This window comes from Tauraco erythrolophus, chromosome 11 (genome assembly GCF_009769465.1).
Source record: "Tauraco erythrolophus isolate bTauEry1 chromosome 11, bTauEry1.pri, whole genome shotgun sequence".
Lineage (NCBI taxonomy): Eukaryota > Metazoa > Chordata > Aves > Musophagiformes > Musophagidae > Tauraco > Tauraco erythrolophus.
Window position 1 is genome coordinate 28728638 of NC_141475.1, and position 18457 is coordinate 28747094.

The following is an 18457-nucleotide window of genomic DNA, read 5'->3' on the forward strand; positions in this document are numbered from 1 at the left end:
TTTTTTCATGCTATCAGTAAAGCAGCTGTTAAGTTAAATGCTAAACTCTACTACCATTAGTGGGATCTATTGTAGAAGTTACACGTGTTGCCATTACAGACTTGGGACCCTAATCCAGGAAGAAAGAAAAAGCTTATAATCAGATTTAATGTAACAATTACTTTGCTCATCTTTACTTCAATAATATTCATATTTATGTAAAATATAGCAAAATTAAGATTCTGGAGTGCAGGAGACAGCGTGCTCTAAGGCAAGTCAGATACCCTGAGTTTGTAATGTCTCCATTTCGGACAGATTGAGCCAGGAGAGTCTCACAAAACTTACCCCATTACCCAGTGCCTGCTCACTGTTGTAGCACATCTCCAGCATCCGTTGGATGGGGGTCTTCAATCTCAACCCTCTACTGCAGGATTTGCTTTTACTTTGCTTCCCAGTAGAGGTAATGCTATTCATGTGCTTACATCACGAAAATCCCACTGGTTTTGGTGCACTTCAGAGCTGCCATTGAAATTACTTTTCCAATTGGTCATTGAACACTCTTCCAATTAACTCGATTGTTTTCCCTCAAACATATAGGCATTTTTCTCTATCCCTTCTGCCTGATTATTTGCTACTGAAAGGAGACTTTGCATGTTGCTGGTGTCTCCCTTGCCTAATTTTCCTTTCCTTGGCCTGTCACCTATTATAAAGGATATAATTTGTATGTATTTTGGCTTAAGTATTTAGCACACGTAAAACAATTTTCTAACAAACTTCTGAAAAATGGTAAGAATCTAACAGGAGGCCAAGGTGGCAGCTCTGTAAGCAACAGGATTTGAATGTTGCTGTTTTGCTGGCCACTGGTGGTTTGCTCAGCTCCTACCAGAAGTACCCAGTACTTAAACTCAGACAAATAGACAACACTAATACTGGTTTTACTGTCAGCGTTGGCCGGGATAAGGCTGCCCTCGGGGTGTTTTACGTGTTTTCCAGGAAGTCTGCTGTCTAGAGAGAAGTGATTTGAAGCACTGCTTTCTCCTGCTATTACTGTCAGTCCACTGAATCTTTTATTAACAGCTTTTCATCTTACCTTAGATTTTTTTTGTATTGACAGTTGCTAAGGCCTGGAGCAAAATATGCGTTGAGAATTTTTCCGGAGAGAGCACTTCGTGGTGTTGACAACCTGAAACAAAAGCAGGTGGGTGGGGTAGTTGGGTGAGTTGTTTTCTACAGAAAGCCTAGTCTTATTCTATGGATTTCACAGAAGATTTTTGGTTTTTTGTTATTGTTGTTTGGATTTTTGTTTGCTTTTGAGGGTTGTTTTTAGGGAGAGGGGTGTTTGTTGCACCCGGCTTCTTCAGTCTAATGCTGAAGGTTAGCCTAAAGCCAGGCTACTGCTTGGCATCCCATTGCCCTCGGAGCATTAGGCAAGCTGACTTTTAAGCTTTTATTCTAAGTAAGGGACAATGCCATCTCCTTTTCAGTAAAAAAATAATTAAAAAAAATTGGGAATTAATATATTTTTAATACGTTGTTGGATTCCCACTTATCTGAGAAGGGAAAGAGAGAACATGACATCGTACCTCTAGATGTAAGAAGAGGAACTAGTCTGCTGCTGGGGAAAAGAATTACGCTGTTAAAATAATAGAGCTGTTAACTGTATAACTGTTGAAGCCTTTGAAGCAAATTCTAAAATACTTGAATAGTTAATTTTCACAGCTAATACTGCAACAGCAGGGTACACAGCTCTGGGCAGGGAAAGTAACAGGAGAGAAATGCTACAGTGACTGTCCTCACCTCGGCTAACTGGGACTGACTGGCACCACTCTGGAGAGGCTGGTAACCAAACTGCAGTGGGATTTCAGGGAACTGGCAGGAGAACGTTCACATTGTGTTCGTTTCAGGCCAAAATGCTGTACATGATTGATGTCTCTGCCTTAGGAGTCTAACTTCTAGCAGTACCTGCTCCCAGATGTGCAGCCAGACCAGACCAGACCTTCGCTCCCTGGTGGTACCCACTGCTCTGGCTGTCCCAGGGACGGGTGAAGGTCAGCGTTTCCCTGGGGAGCAATACATACCCATTTTCAACGTAAACCGTTGCTGTTTCAGAATCAGTCTCACTGTTAGTAACAGGTCTCTTAATATAAGATTAGATGCACAAAATGCTTTTATTGTGTCCAAGCAGAAGTCAAAGTCAGACTGCGTTTCTGGATATACAGCAGCTAAGTTCATTTACACACACCATAGCTCATTGGATTAAATACAGGAGAAGACAACTCGAGTACCGGCATCGGTTCACGTGGCCCACGCTGCACACGCTCTGCGGATATCCTGGAGTTGAGGGGTCTGGGATACGAGGGTCCGACAAACACTGTACAGAGTGGTACCCCCAGGAAGGATGTGCCCACGGTACCCCCAGGAAGGATGTGCCCATGGTACCCCCAGGAAGGATGTGCCCGATCCAATGCGAGTGAGAAACGGTCACTGAGATCAGAGGTGCGTTTTACAAAGCAAACTCATGAGAAAACATGATGCAGTTCTTGAGATGGGCAAATTAATACAGACGTGCTTGCTATCGACGCCTGTAGAGGGATGAAATGCTCCCAAAAAAACCTACCTGTTGAAAATGTGTCTTAAAAATCCTATGCGTTTACTTATGCCCGATTCCAGAACAAGTTAAAGCAAATGTGACCTTCCACCAAAGTACCTACCTGATTTTTTTTCTGGTATTTTTCAGCAGCTATCTATGATATATAAGTATCTATATCCTTAAAAGCTCATTAAAACTGGAATTTGCAATAGCTGTGTCTACAAGCAGGCAGAAGTAGAGGCAGGTTTATATAGATGCAAAACCCAATACTTTATGATGGATTTCTTGGCTTAAGGTTTATGTAGAATTAGAATTTTGCAAACAGCTGTTGTTTTTATTAACCTGACATGCGTGTTTAGATTTTCTAACTGTGCTCTTCTGGCTTGAACTCAGGAATACTTCCCAGGAGCACTCCACAGCTGAAATAATTGTATAGTTAGGAGTTGAGCTATCTAATTTCTAACTAATCCTCTGTCTTAAGTTCTTTAGTCGACTACAAACGAGATCTAAAGCGTACATTCAGCATAAAAAAAGGAAACGGAAAATTTGAGCTTGCCCCTTCTATCTGCTAACCTGAAGAAACTTTATAGTTGAGATTTCCCAAATGTGGTTTTATTAAAACCTTAAGTTGTATCTGGCTTTTCTTCATTGAAAAAATAGATCTGTACATCCTTCTTTAATTACCAAGTACCTGAAGGTTATAAATTATTTTTTGCTTTACAAGTGTTTTTCGCAGCACAAGCATGAGGTGCTAAGAGTAAAGTAAAAATTAACGAATTCAGTCGAAGGTAAGAAAATACAAGATCATTCTTGGTTAGAAGAGAGATCAACTGTGCTTTTCAATTTCACTGCAGATTAGTAGCAACAGCACACATCTCGAAGGATCCAGTGACAGTAGACACTGAGCAGCAAGCTGCTGAATGATTCTCATGACCGGATAGTAACTCGGGGCTGTACTTCTGTGCAGAGCACTTTTTAAACCATGCAGTCCAGGGAATTCATGCATTGCCTTATGATCTGTAGTCCTTCTTGCTGTAGGGCTTATTTCCCAGAATGTTATCTATCTCGTTTACGATATGGGATGTCATCTTTGGAAGGACCTAGGGGTAGAAGAACACTGACGTTTAATCAAGCTTCCATTAAAGGTTTTTCCAAATTTAAATCTAGATTTTTGTCAGATATTTCCTCTGGTTTGTGTGTGACAGATATTTAAACATTCATCTGATACCTTTCTCCCTTAAAGGAAAAACTACTGTAACATCTTTACTCTGGGGGAGAATCACAGAAATGCTCCTAAACTTTATACACACAATATTACTCAGCTGCAGTGGAAAGTGAGCTGGTAGCAAGAACATCAGGGGAAGCTCTTATTGTGAAAAGCAACAGAAAATAATAAAGGTGGGTGCAAGTGACATGTGCCCTGTGGAAAACTCGGTGCAGAATATATCACAACATGTCCTAGAACGAGGTCACTTGCTTTTTCAGGTACTCTAAACCTGCTGATGCCACCTTCTTGTTGCTGGTACAACTGTAACTACCACAAATGGTGGTAAGTCACGGTGACGCACCACGGTTTGCCTAATGAATGTGCGTAACTGGAAGAATATGAAGTATTAAGACTACATTAAGTTTTAAAACTATATTAACTGTATTAAGAGAACAAGGGTGGTAGTCTCAAGGTGTGGGGGTGTTCCCCCCAAAGGGAGCTGGACAGTAGCCTCACCCCCACCACTGTTGAGATGCCACCTCCGCCTGCACTTGCCTGTATGGCTCCGAGGTTCTCTATCAGCTGCTCTGGGTTGGAAGATCCTAGAAGGACGGAGCTCACCCCCTCGTTTCTCAGGCACCATGCTGGGAATAAAGTCACAAGACAGTCAGGAACACGGGCTTCACAACACGGCAGTACTCCAGATCCTAATGTTTGACAGAGCTTCTATCTCTACTCCAAAAATAATGACGTTATTTGTCTCAACCTTCGCTTTGCTCCTACGGTACTACCAGGAGGAAGATGCACGGATCAAATAAACCACACAGCAGATCTGCCTGCATCGCGTCTGACCCTGGTCCCTCGGCCAGCAGTGGTCACAACCATGGGCTTTGGGTTTTCCCTATCACAAGTCACAGGGATTCACCTCTCGGCTATTGGAACCAGGGATCGTTTTTCTACCAGACACGTGTGGTATTTCTCAGCCTTGGCTCTCAGTAGAACAAAGATAATTACTTTAAAAAAAAAAAAAACAACAACTCTCTTTTTAAAAAGTAGCAATCTCTTGTGTCCATCAGCCCAGCATGTGGAGCAACAGATGGCTTCCACCTGGGGAGGGACCGTTCAGGGAAACAGGCAGGTCGGGGCTGATCCCCTTGCAATGGCCCAAGACACACCAGCCCTCTTGTCAATCAAAGCCTGGTGATGATGCTGGAAGCAATCTTATTTTAAGTAATTTTTAACTTTACTGCTCAAAAAAACCTGCCCACATTATTTTTGTGTGAGGATATCGGAGCAGGGGTTACCTCAAAACCAACACCTGGCATTTTGATGTCCTACAGCGGGTTTTAGACTAGAGTAGAATAGAATATTTCAGTTGGAAGGAACCTACAACAATCATCTAGTCTGACTGCCTGACGCTGACCAAAAGTTAAAGCATATTTTGGTTGGTTTTGTTCTTTTACTGTGTTCCTTGAAACTCATTAGCCTTCTCCTAACGAGGTGTTGCATTGCCCATCTTCAGTCTGCCCTTCATTTCTCTCCGTAACTCCCGCTAGTAAATAATCATTTAAATGTTTTAAATGAAAAAAAGAGATCTAGAGATACAGGCAAAGACAAAGCCTAATTTGAAAAGCAAGACATCTTTGTCTGTGTTCCCATTTCCCAGACGGTCACTGGTCGTTAGTTAATTATGGAGCGGTCCCGCGCGTCACGTACCGACGGCCAGCTGCGGCAGCGTGCAGCCCAGGCGCTCGGCGATGGGCGACAGGTCTTTCAGCTTCCCCTGCTGCTTCCTGCCTTCCTCGCTTATGATTTTCTCTTTCAGCCACTGGTAGCACTGGAGGTGAAGCACATTGTGACAACTGTTAGCTCTCGTCTTCCAAAATGGAAAGTTTAAGGCAATTATAAACAGCTCTTGAAAAGCCACATCCAACCCTGGAGGTAATCGAGGCTCAAAACCACCGTGCTTTGCTACCCGAAGCAATTCAGGCAGGACCAGGATGTCTCCCCTGGGAGCCTGCCTTTGTGTCTCTCTGGCTTTATGCAACCCATGGACTCGGTCCAGAACCTGGAACCTCCTCAATTTTATTTTTGGATTGCTGGATGCCACCACAAAGCAGAAAAAAGTGCAATATTAGTCAACTTGAGATGGTTTTGACACACCATTCCCCCCTCCAAAAAAAAAAAAATTAGACCATCTGATCTTGTTCAAGCTTTACTATTGCTGTTCAAGATTAGAAAATTAATTGAATAAAGCTAAGATTTCAGTTCTCCCAGGTCCAGACTTGAAACTTGATTCTACTTCACTCTCATTGATTTTATTTGGATCCCACTCTGCAACACTACCTGCTGAGCCAGCTTTTCCCAAAGATTAATAATAGATTTTACTTTAAAAAAAAAATCACAAACGCAATGAAATACCACGTTTGAAAACACTGCCCTTTGTAAGCGAGCCAGCACAGGCTGCATCTTTCTTTAAAAAGCACCGAGTGGAGCCAAAACCAGCCCGGGGCCACACGTCAGTCTGCTGGCAGCTGTCGGGCACCATTGGCACCTGCCCATCAGCTGGTACAGAGGCTCAAATACCATTTTGGGTGTTTGTTTTTTCCCAAATCTGTAACATTTTAACGCTCCGCTGTTTTTCAAGCCGTTAAATAATATGCCTGCCCCAGGCACGGTACGGGAGGAGACCCCATAACTCCTGCTAAGAATAAAATCAGGATAATGATGGGAGAAACCAAGCGCTGTGGTGACACCGCAACCCTAAACCCATCAGAGCTGGCTGCGAGGGCTGCTGCCCTGCCCAGACAAGGGCAGGACCACCGGGGACCCACAGCCTTCCTGGGGGGCTGAGGGGCTGCCCTGCCTGCAGGGGTCCCTGGGGGGGACTGGGTCTCCCTCAAAACGTCTCGATAACCCAGATTCTCCCGCGCTCCTGAGGACGGTTGCCAGAGAAACCGAGCCGATCTCTCAATACAGCAGCAGGCATGCCAGCCTTTTCCCAAGGGATCAGTTTTCCCTTTGTTATCTTCCGAAAGCAGCACATCTCCTTTTCTCAAAAATCCCAAAAAAAAAAAAAAAAAAAAAAAAAGTACCTTTAGTGCAGCCCTTGAGCTTTCAGGGACCCCGTTGCCATATTTCCCTGAGATGATCCCACAGGCTAGCGGAGACCACGTCATTGCTCCCACCCCTGCGGAGACACCGGAGAAGGAGATTATTTTTTTTTTTAGGGAACTGGGACAAATCAGAGTCGTATCGCAAATAGAACTTTCAGTTAAAAAAAAATAAAAGCAAAACAATTGCTGCCTGTTCTGGCAGCAACGTGCAGTCGGTGTCTTCCTGGAAGAAGACCAGGAAGGTCGTCTTCTTCCTGGAAGACACCGACTGCTTTATTCACCCAAAATCATAGAATCATAGAATGGTTTGGGTTGGAAGGGACCTCAAAGATCATCCAGTTCCAACCCCCCTGCCATGGGCAGGGAAAACCTCCACTACACCAGGTTGCCCAAAGATTTTCTTGCAAAATCTTCTTTGCAAGAGCCTCCAGCCCCGTCCTGCATCCTACACCCATTCCACCTTGAGTCCCGAAGGGAAGAAGCAGCCGTGGCAATTAACACCTATTTCTATCAGCGGTGCGGTGAGCCCATTTTTGGTTTACGTCGTTAGATAAATACTTGTCTATCCCCTTCAGATCCGGGGAAGGAGAGAGCTCGTCCCATCTGGAACCCCAGCATCAGCCTGTTCTGTGTTTTCTCCTGGAAACGCGATAGCCCAAAGGCACAGCAGGCTCAGCCTTACCTATTTTATGGTATAATTCTGGCAGCTGAACCTCCACTTTCTCTCGTTGGAAAAGATGGTATTCGGCTTGTTCGCACACGGGGGGTATCATGTTAAATTGCCTGGCTACGGAGTAGGCTTCCTGGAGAGAAGAAATCAGGAGATAAAGATACTTCATTGAGTAAAAGGACCTGGCAGGACGTAACCTACCAGCCAAGGCTCCCTGAGCAGGAGGGTGCCAAGGAGCTCGAGTTTCCCTGTCCCTTAGCAAGGCCACGCACGTCCCCGCAGATGGTGCCGGTTGGTGCTGAGCTTTTTTTATCGTGTTTGGACCCTGCTGCAAGAAGCAGGGACCAGCAGGATGCTCCTGGCGTCTCTCGGAATCATGGAATGGTGGGGGTTGGAAGGGACCTTTAAAGGTCCTGCAATGAGCAGAGGCATCTTCAATGAGATCAGGTTGCTCAAAGCCCTGTCCAGCCTGACATTAATCAGGGATGGGGCATCTCCCACCTCTCTGGGCAGCAACAAATGCTTCTGACAAAGCGTTAAGGATGAGCTGACAGGACGCTGGTTCCCCCAGTCCAGGGATTTCCAGGTAAAGCCAATGCCAAGGTCCTCGTGGCCAAGCAGGGATATTTCCCATCTACACGTCTGGACACGACGTGTTCCGAGCAGTGCTAGGAGCCACATCTTAAACAGTGGGGTTCAAATCATGAATTTCTGACCCATCAGCAGCCACGGGCATGGACATCAAACAGGCACTTTACCAAAATCTTGAAGTCAACCAAAAAATGAAACAACTCCCAATTAAACGAGCCGAGACGCCCGGACCCACCAGGTCAGCCCATCTTCTCCCGCCTAACGCTGGGCTCATTCCGGAACAGGCTTTGAAATTATTTTAGGTGAAAAGATGCTGGATGGAGTAAACTGCATGCAGAGGGTGCAGCCGGGGAGCAGAATCACCAAGTGCCAACGCTTCCCTACGACCCGCTTTTACCATGATCTCCATGGCGCTCCAGCGCGACGTTCCCCAGTACATCGCCATGCCTTGATTGATCACGTGGGTCATCGCTCGGACAATTTCTAAAGGAGGGAAAGAAAAGCAGCATGAAAACTGCTCGGAGGCCAGTTTTTCCAGCACCAAATCCTCCCAAAGCCACTTCCAAATGCCAAGTACGGCGACACACCCCAGCGGCTTCGCTTTAAACGCTCCTCCTGCTGTGTTCTCTTGCTTGAGCGTGGATGAAGAAGCATTGCCAGCGTGAATGGGAAGGATTTTGTCCTGCAGTTGTTTAAAAACTGCTTTTACCAACCACATACTGCCTACCACCGCCTTACGCCCATATTTCTTTTAAAATTTAACACAAGAGGGCAGCACAGTCGGAAAATAAACTAAAAAAAAAATCAAATATACCTCTAAATTTGTTTACTACATTTTGTTTATGTATGTTAGGTCCTGCTTCTTTTCCCTAGGAATATTAGGGAAACTGGGAGCAGGTGGCACCTCTGCAAAACCCGACACGGCTCCTTAGTGCAGCAGTCCCATGGTCCTCGTTCTCCTTTGGGACGATGGAGAAGACGGAAGCCTGCAAGGCTACACATGCCAGGGCAGGATCTTTAATTTCCACCCACCGGACCGCTGCCGAGCAGCCCCTGCCTTCTGCAGGGTGGGGGAGAAAACCTGTCGTATGCTTTAGTTTGCAAGAAAAGGAGAAAAATTTGTCTGTTCCTTGTGGTTACCCTGGAGGTTACGGAGCCTGGTAGGATGCCAAACAGCTCCTGCCCACAGCATGTGGCTCAGTCTTTAGCCTGCTGTCTCCCCGGGAGCAGGAGCCGGGCACTGAGCGGGGTGCCTAGTGCTGAGCAGGGTGCCCAGCGCTGAGCAGGGTGCCCGGGCTGGGAGGCTCTGGGGAGCGGTGGGCTCCACAGCCTTGCGGTCACAGTCTCAACGAGCAATCCCAAGGGGATAAACAACTGCCCCAGCTGCGTAAGAAACTAGAGGAACCAACAGTCTACATCTGTATAACGAATTCCTGAGCCCTGACACGACTCCAGTGGGACACGGAGTCGGAGAAGCCCTCAGTGTCTGTTACATCCCTTGGTGCCTCTGCTGTCACTCGGACAACGATCCAGCCATCGCTGTCTCAAGATCAAGGGCCTTTTATATCATAAGGCTTCTCATCCTATTTATGGAAAAAATAAGCCCACGGAGCTTGGCAGAGGGGAGATGACGCTGCCAATCTGGAGGCAGTTGTGAGATCTCCCCTGCAGGCAGTGACACGCAGCTAAAGCCCTCGCAGGCTCCGTTTCTGACCCCGGAAGGCTGCAGGAGGGATGCCGTGCCCCTTGTGCCAGGCTCTGCCTTCCCACCATGCCCCTTGTGCCAGGCATGTACTAGTTCAACAAAATGTCCTGTTATCAAGCAGCTACCCGGATAGCCGCAGGCGTGCGGGGCAATCCATCCCTCCCTCCCTCTCTCCTTCCCCGGCAGCACCGGCTTCTCGCTGGGTTTAATTTCCTATTTTTCCTGCAATACTGTTTGATAAGCATTTCATCATACACCTCTTACACATTTCGGTCCATGGTTGTTTTCATTTCTCCCACCTCTACTCTTTTCAAGAAAAACTGAAGTCAACTCAGAAAAAAAAAATTAAAATATCTCTCTATATATATCTATCTTCTTGTTTACCAGAGCCTGCTCCCATGGGTACGGTGATGGGATGGTTTGTGAGCAGCACATGCCTGGACCGCTCGGTCTGCCAGCTGGATGGCACAAACGGCATCACTTAAGAAAAGGAGATTTTTTTTAAAATACAAATTAATGTTTCGAAACCCAGAAAACAGCCTCCAGCAGCATAATAATAATAATTGTGACATAGCTTAAAGTTCCTTGATAGGAACCACGTCGCCTTCCCCACATGCTCGCCAGGGCTGTGGATCGGGGCTGGCTGTGCAGTGGGTGCCCCTTGGCACAGTGACAACGGGGTCTCACCAGGGCACCCCAGGACCCCTCCTTTCCATCTCGTTTGCTGGAAAAGCCCCTTGGGATGAAAAAAAGCATCTGCTAGCACAGCTGGGGGGTCGGATCTCCAGCCTGCAGATGCATCGCAGGCGGAGAACCTGGGGAGGCAGCGGAGAAACCTCAGCTGCCCACGGGCAGCAAGAGAAGGAAGGACATGAACGTTCCGAGACCATCCTCAGGTGCGTCCGGTTGTACCTCACAGCGTAAAACCACCCAGTTTGCTCCAGTGGGACTGAGCAGCAGAAGCAGGGAAGGTTTTATGGTTCCCCGCAAACCGCTCTCCGCCGGGAGCGGCTCTCGGCTCGTGGGGAAAGCAGAGGCACGCAGGGAGACGGCGCGGGGATGGCACGTCTCGTGGAGACAGCTCCGCGCTCGCCGTGCGTGCCAGGGAGCGCGGAACCGGCAGATGGTTCAACAGATGCTCCGGGGTAGAAGTGGCTTAGTAGGTGAACCATAAAAAAAAGCATGAAGCGCACAGAAAGAATCAACGCCGCACCATTCATAATAAAAACGTCCCTTTTTTCACCCTGCCCAGAAATCTCACCCGGCGCCACGGTTCATACCCGGCTGCCAAGCCCCGGCGCTGCTCGCAGCATCTGCAGCGCTCAAACGCCGTGAGAGCCTGGGATCAGCCGCGCGGAGCAGGCAGGGAAGCGCCCTGCACCCTGCCTGGCGAGGTGGGCAGGTGTCCCCCCTGGATACACACACATCGTGGTCCTCCACCCCATCGGCTACTGGGGCATCCGCATCACTCCCCAAACCCCCGGGCAGCCCCCGCAGCTGCCGGGCAGCGGCACTGCCGTCGCCCAAGGGTGAGCAAGGGAAGGAGCTCCGAATGCCAAGGCAGCCGCTCCGGAGGGGCCGTCACGCTCCGGGTTTGTTTGATTTACATGTACCCATCCGTGACAGCTCCCGCAGCCGGCAAATCTCCCTTCTTGCTATTTTTTGTTTAGCTGTGAAGCTGGTCTTCTGCCGCGGCGTGAACGGTCGTGTCGGCTCCGATGGGAAAAGAGCAGGAGTGGGAACCGGTGCCTGTTAAATGGGGCACTAACCCCAAAACACGGTGATGAAGGTTCCTGGATAACTGGGCTATACGGCCACGTACCAAACACGCATATATGCTTATCAGCACTTATGAAACACAACCAAAGCACGCAGATAGTCGCGGATCTTGCGAGTTCCTAAATTCCTTCCCTGAATTTAACAGTCTGAGTTTACCAGGGACCATTCCACACCAGGACCGAGGGGCTGGTGGCTGCGGCTGAGCCCAGCCCTGGGCAGAGCATCACTGCCCTGCATGCAGGGGGGACCCTGCTGTGCCCAGGGGATGGGGGACCCCACTGTGCCCAGGGGATGGGGGGGACTCTGCTGTGCCTGGGGTGGGGGGACCCCACTATGCCCCAAGGGGGTCACATCCTCACACGACCCCTCAGCCAAGCCCACCAGAGCCTCAGCTGGTGCTTGGGGCAGTGAACCCTAAGGCTCTCCAGTTGTTTCTTGTTCCTGATCACGCACTGGGTCACAGCCCCAGTTTTAGCACCAGGGGAGGCACGTGCTGTCCGGGCAGCTCAGGGGACGTGGACAAGGATGGGGAGAGCGGTGCTGGCACGCTCCCCTCTCCAGAGCTGACCATACCTGGGGTAGGGATAAACTGGTTTCGTTTGGCACAAAGACAACCTGCCGTAGATGTAAACACACATTCACTTTAGCTGAAGGAATCAAGAAAAGGAAATAAAAACCCAAACAAGGTTAAAGCCACCACTAGGACATAAAGGAAACTTCAATTTCCTTCCAAGGGATACAAACTCGTTTCACTGAAGTGTAAATACATAAGGCTCCAGGATACCACGAATGAGATTTCAAATCTAACTGCCCCACCGGAATACTTAATTAAGAATTGTTTTTCACTTCCTACCATCATCGGTCTAAGCCAGAATCAGCCACATTAAATCCTCGAATTCGAGCCTGCACTAACCTTCCATGGGGGTGTTATTGTCCGGCCGGTTGGCGAAGACAACGTCCACGTACTCCAGCTGCAGCCGCTGCAGAGAAGCCTTTAGCCCTGGGGAGAGCGAACGGGGACAAGAACCCGCCCGGTCAGCACCAGGCAGGAGCATGGCCGGAGCAGAAGGGCACCGTGGCAGGGCCCTAACAGAGCTCCTTGCATGTAGAGACATAGATATTTATAAAATAAGTATATACACACCATCTATACATACACACACACCCATATATATACACCATATAGCAAAGGGAAGGATGCTGCATAACATTGTCCCATACCTATGCAGCCATATTAAGGAGAAAACACCAGTTTGGCCACACGCAGAGTCCCCCCTTTCAACAAGGATCTGCTTTATCTTTTAATTACACTGAGGCACGGACTGGAACAGACGCTGGTTACCCGGCGTGGCTGTGGCCAGCCCGTCGGGCAGTGGCTACCAGGGACCTGCTCCTGGTAGCTAGTGGCTACCAGACTACTGCTGTTCGGAGTTAATTTCATCTCAGTTATATCCCAGAGCCTCTCCGTGCCAGCCCCGGGCACGTCGCCTTGGTCCTGTCCCACCCAACGGAGCCGTGCCCCAGGGAGCCCATCCAGAAATGCCAGCCCAGCCAGGAGGATGGTGGCACAGGGTTAGACACGTTAGGACGCGCAGATAAAGCATGATGGAGGGCTTCACCTGCCCCGTGGGGTCAGCAAGCGCTGCCCACCAACACCTTGTGTGGGGCACAAGAGTTTTGCCAAGCAAGACCAGGCAACGTTTCACAGCCACGATTCGGGGCTGCCCGGGCTTCAACAGCTTCTCTGGGGGGGTCTGGTGGGAAACGGCATCAAAAGCCTACAGAGAGATATATGTGTGTGTGCCAGAGAGAGAGAGAGGACTTCTAACACTTATTTTCTATGAGTCTTCCCAGGAACAAAATGTTTTTATGAATGTTTGTGAAGAATGAGCCAAAATAGAGCAGTCTGAAAAACGTTCACTGAATTTTGGGATTAAAAAAACGGCCATTTTTGCCAAATGTATTTATAGAGAATAGTCAACATTGACCTTAACACTATTTGCTGTGTGTTCTGTGAAGTTATTTCAACTGCTGCCAGTATTTCTCTATAATTTCATGAAGTAGCTCCACAAGAGATGGAAAATGGATGGGTTTGGACGTGGCTGCAACAGCTCCGAGCACCTCTGGGTCTCGTGTCCCCGCAGCAGGACACCACCTCCCGGCGGGGTATTCAAACAAAAATTCAATAAGATGCTGCTAAAAAACCTTCTCCAGCATTACTTTAACATGAAAGTCACTTCTTAACATAGCTGATTTCTGCAAATACTGAATAATTAAAGCTTCCCAGGACGATCCCAGACGTACAAGCTGGTTACTATGAGGCAAACCTGCCCGTGCCCAGTGCTGCTCCTTGTCCCTGAGGAACAGCTGCTTGGAGGTGGAATGTGACCAAACCTACACCCTGCACCTGCCTGGCTCACCCGCTCTGCTGATGACCACCTTCCTCCCACCGCACTGGGAATGCTTCCTTTGGTGCATTCCGGGCCCTTCACCCCCATGCCGGGGACCTGCCCGGGGTCCGGCTGGGTGCATCCCACCATCCCCGTGCAGCACGTACCTTCAATGATGTGCTTTCTCGAAAGCCCTCTTTCCGTCTCAGCTCTGCAAAGGGAAAACAGGTACACGGTGGTTAGAGATCATCGAATTATAGACTGGTTTGGGCTGGAAGGGACCTCAAAGATCATCCAGTTCCAACCCCCCTGCCATGGGCAGGGACACCCTCCACTACACCAGGTTGCCCAAAGCCTCATCCAACCTGGCCTGGAACACTTCCAGGGATGGGGCAGCCACAGCTTCTCTGGGCAACCTGTGCCAGTGCCTCACCACCCTCAGAGGGAAGAATTTCTTCCTTATATCCAATCTAAATCTCCCCTCTTCCAGTTTAAAGCCATTACCCCATGTCATGTCACTACACGTCCTTGTAAAAGGTCCCTCTCAAGGGAGCACTAGTTTTGTATTCTGGTGTAAACAGTCCAAAAATGAAGCTACAACTCATACAACAGAGAGATCCTGAACCTCATTTGGGTTCCCAAGTCTCAAAGCCAACAGCATCTGATGCCCCATCCCTGGAAGTGTTCAAGGCCAGGTTGGATGAGGCTTTGAGCAACCTGCTGTAGTGGAGGGTGTCCCTGCCCGTGGCAGGGGGGTTGGAACTGGATGATCTTTGAGGTCCTTTCCAACTCAAACCAGTCTATGGTTCTATGACTGGGACGAGCAACAGCACTGCTAATTTAGAACCATAGAATGATTCAGTGTTCGTTTAACATGTTAATGTTAATTCTGCTGTTAATTTAACACGGTAGCAGCCCCGCTGTGCATGTTGCCTGGCTGCGAAGCTGCTGCCTGATGTTTCTCAGGGGAGGGGTGTGGATGGCGGCGGGGGCTAGACAGAGGGGGGGATGAGGCTGTGCTCTCGCCAGCCCCCCAGCACTGAGGCTTCACCAACTTCATCCGCGATTTCGGAGCACGGCAGCCCTCACCCTTGCTGGTTACACCTCCTGAAGCCGCAGTCCTGCCCAGGGCGGGAGCACAGCTGGCACAGCACCCCAGCTGCTGCCTCTGCCAAGCTCCAGCTCCACAAAAGACTTGGCAAAATGAGGAGAAAGAGGATGATGGGGACAACCCAACCGTCCGAGGTGCCGTTAACCTCCAGCGGGTTGTACGGCTGTGAAAGGGAACAGCAGGCACCGCAAACACTGTTACGCGTAACCGTGAGACTTACTTTCCACCCCAGTACAGCTTCGTTGTTATGACCAGGCTGGACCTCCTGCAAACAGAATAGAAAAATTATTATTGTTAAAAAAAAATTATAACGCAAGTCTCTGGCTTCCCACAGTGGGGCCGTGCCCAGTTTCACAGCCCCGGGCACTGGGCGGGCACTGGCACATCACTATAACTCTCTTTACAAGGGGCCACTTCTCCCCGGCTCGGGTCTGCTGCTGGCAGGCAGTGACCGTGGGCAGGTGTCCGGGAACGGAAGCTAATTCAAGTGAAGTGACCAAAAAAAAAAAGATATGTTTTTAATTATGGAGTAAGTAAACTCCGGAGCCCTTTGCCAAGGGCTACGGCGCTATTCCCTCCTGGGAGCCAAGGCCAGGGCTTCTCATCACATGCAGTATTCCCAGAGTTATTAACACTCCAAGAGTGATACATTCACTGAATTAATCTATAAATTCCCACGTGATACTAAATGAAAGATTTATCACTCACAAACTGCCTTGCTGCATAGCAGTACGTGTACGACGTATTTTCTCCAGCTTTTGCTAGATCTCACTTTTTTTCTTCCGCAGTATCCAGAGTATTTCTTACCGAATAATCATCCCCTTAACAGAGGGGATACTGATTTTGGAGAAAGCACCGCTAGAACCCCTTCTTCTGTTGAAGGCTGAGTATGGCACACACGGGAGGCCTTTAAAGATTATGTAAATGCTTTTAAAACTATTCAGCATATGCTAATGTGCATCATTTAAATGAGGTATCATCTCCTACCAGGCTCCCCGAGATGAAGGCCAGTGGCAGCTTTGCATCCCCAACACACGCCGATAAGGATGCCGACGCACGAACCATCCATCCTGACCCATCACGCACGGCAGCGGTGGCAGGGATGCCCAGGAGCTGCGTGAACCGTGCCATGCGCGGCGACGGCGGCCCCGGGCAGCACGGCCGTGGACAATCGCAGCCCCGCGAAGCCCCAGCGCGCTCCAAAAAACCAGGAGAGCGCTTTTATTTGGCACTGGAAAGGTCTGGCTGCTGCCAGAGCCCCAGCTGGGCGCTCCACGTGGGACCATCGCACGCGCAAGCTCCTGGTCCAGCATCACCCAATGCACATATTTTTTAAAAATTGGACCGATTCTCACGTGCCCGGGTCCCCGCTCGCTCGCGGGCAGCCAGGAGCACTATCCGGTGGTACAGTACCTCCAGCCCTTCTTCTTCAGGATGTTCCCCAGGATGACCTCAGCCCTGCGCGAGAGAGAGAGCTGCACGTGAGGATGCTCAGCGCCAGGTCCACCAACACGGCTGCCATCCGCCCCCGGGCACTGCCACCCTGGCACCAGCACCAGGCAGGACAGGGTGGGCTGGCAGCCCAGTCGCAGGGGACAGTCCCCTCCATCGGTATAAGGCACCTCGTCCGCCCACTCCCATGGGGATGGACCTCCACCCCCGTGCCCTGTGGCTGCTCCGACCTGCTCTGGGCACGCAGAGCTGCTTTGTCCCCATGCCAGGGACGTGACGCCCCAGCCCACCTTGTACCCTCAATGCAGAGCCGTATAAATCAAAGTCAAATATTTCATGGGTGGATATTGTCCCCCAGTCCTGCGGTGACACTAAGTGCATCAGCTCTGCTGCAGCCAGAGCGGGTCCCCGTGCCAGGAGCTGGCACTGGCACACACCATCCATTCCTCACCGTTAAGACACACAACGACTTTCCATTTATTCAGGATATTTTTCTCCCTGTGCCAACAGCAAGTGGCACGAGTGATACATTTCAGTCTTCAGCAAGGTTCAAGAAGTTTTAGTTTAATTTTGGGGGGGAGTTGTCTGCTTATTTGTTCGTTTTGGGGATTTTTTTGGAAGAGTTCTCCAAATATGAAGGTTTTTCTGTTGCCCCTTGGGCAGCACCAGCACCCGAGCCCCATCCACCACTGAAGCTGTGGCACAGGGAGGAGCAGAGCCAGGTGGGGGGACCCCAGGGACGCGGAGCGGGACGCAGGGCACTCACTTGCCGGCGGCGTACACCTCGGCCGTGTCGAAGAGGTTGACGCCGCTCTCGTAGGCGATGGTCATCAGCTGCTCGGCCACCTTGGGGAAGCAGAGAGGGAAGGGTGAGGGCTGGCAGACAGCATCCTGCATGGGGAAAAGCCCCGGGATGTTCAGCAAAGAGGCTTCGGCGGGGGTGGGAGGGGTGTTCACATCCCCTGCCCGGGGGGCAAGACCCTTGCGCAAGGCACCCAGGGGTGCACGCGCTGGCCCAAGCAGCGCCAAAACACAGATTTACATCAACTTAACTCATCCAGGGAGGAATTAATCTCTTCTCATGTGAAATTCCTGGGCTTTCTAATAGGAAAGCAGCCAAAAATTTAACGGGGTTAGAGAAAATACTCTGCAAGTCTGTGGAGTTTAACACAGAAAGGATATTTCCGTCATAAGAGTTTAATTTCTTTTTTTTTTTGGCTACCTGACAGGCTGTCCTGCAGCTCTGCAGACCGCTTCGTGGGGTATTGAAATGGCTGAAGGTCATTTCATGTGATTCCCATTAGAGCCCCAGGAGTGCTGCTGCTCCCTGGGGGAATTCAGCACTCAGAGGGGGCTGGCAGCTTGGAGGGGGGGGCACCTGGCCAGGGCACCCACACATGGCCAACATCCTCAGGGTGGGCATCCCTCAAGGACAGGGCTGCATTTAAGTCCTCTTTTTCCATGCATGAACACTTTGCTTTGAGAGCCAGAGAGCAAATTTGTAATAGAAACGAGTCATAGGATCATGGAACAGTTTGGGTTGGAAGGGACCTTCAAGATCTTCTAGTTCCAACCCCCCTGCCATGGGCAGGGACACCCTCCACTACACCAGGTTGCTCAAAGCCTCATCCAACCTGGTCTTGAACACTTCCAGGGACAGGGACACTTCCAGGGACAGGGGGTCATCTTGCTTCAGCCTGCAAAGCCAAGAAACATTAACAAGCTCCATGATCTGCCATCAGCAGAAGAAATACCACCAAAGAGCAAGTGAATTAAAAAGGAAAAAATCATTTGAATTCAGACTCCTGGGCCATTTTCCTTCTGCAAAAGTTATTTTAGGGCAGGACGGCAGCCAAGAGGTCGCTCT

The 18457-nt window shown here is 49.6% G+C and overlaps 1 protein-coding gene across 5 annotated transcripts in view; it reads right to left on the reverse strand.

The window, feature by feature from the left end:
• Positions 1-3508: 3508 nt before the first annotated feature.
• Positions 3509-18457, reverse strand: part of KCNAB1 (potassium voltage-gated channel subfamily A regulatory beta subunit 1) — a 62283-nt gene continuing 47334 nt past the window's right edge. For 3 of the 5 annotated variants that reach the window (XM_086618063.1, XM_086618064.1, XM_086618065.1), the window contains exons 4-14: positions 17357-17436; positions 16552-16596; positions 15359-15403; positions 14195-14238; positions 12551-12637; positions 8551-8636; positions 7575-7695; positions 6872-6966; positions 5493-5613; positions 4332-4420; positions 3509-3669 (exon numbers count right to left, since the gene is read on the reverse strand). In XM_086618063.1, coding sequence (XP_086474189.1) covers positions 3580-3669; positions 4332-4420; positions 5493-5613; positions 6872-6966; positions 7575-7695; positions 8551-8636; positions 12551-12637; positions 14195-14238; positions 15359-15403; positions 16552-16596; positions 17357-17436 — 903 coding nt within the window. In that variant the 3' untranslated portion in view covers positions 3509-3579. The remainder of the gene's footprint in view (positions 3670-4331; positions 4421-5492; positions 5614-6871; positions 6967-7574; positions 7696-8550; positions 8637-12550; positions 12638-14194; positions 14239-15358; positions 15404-16551; positions 16597-17356; positions 17437-18457) is intronic. The other 2 variants (XM_086618066.1, XM_086618067.1) reach the window with 1 other exon arrangement.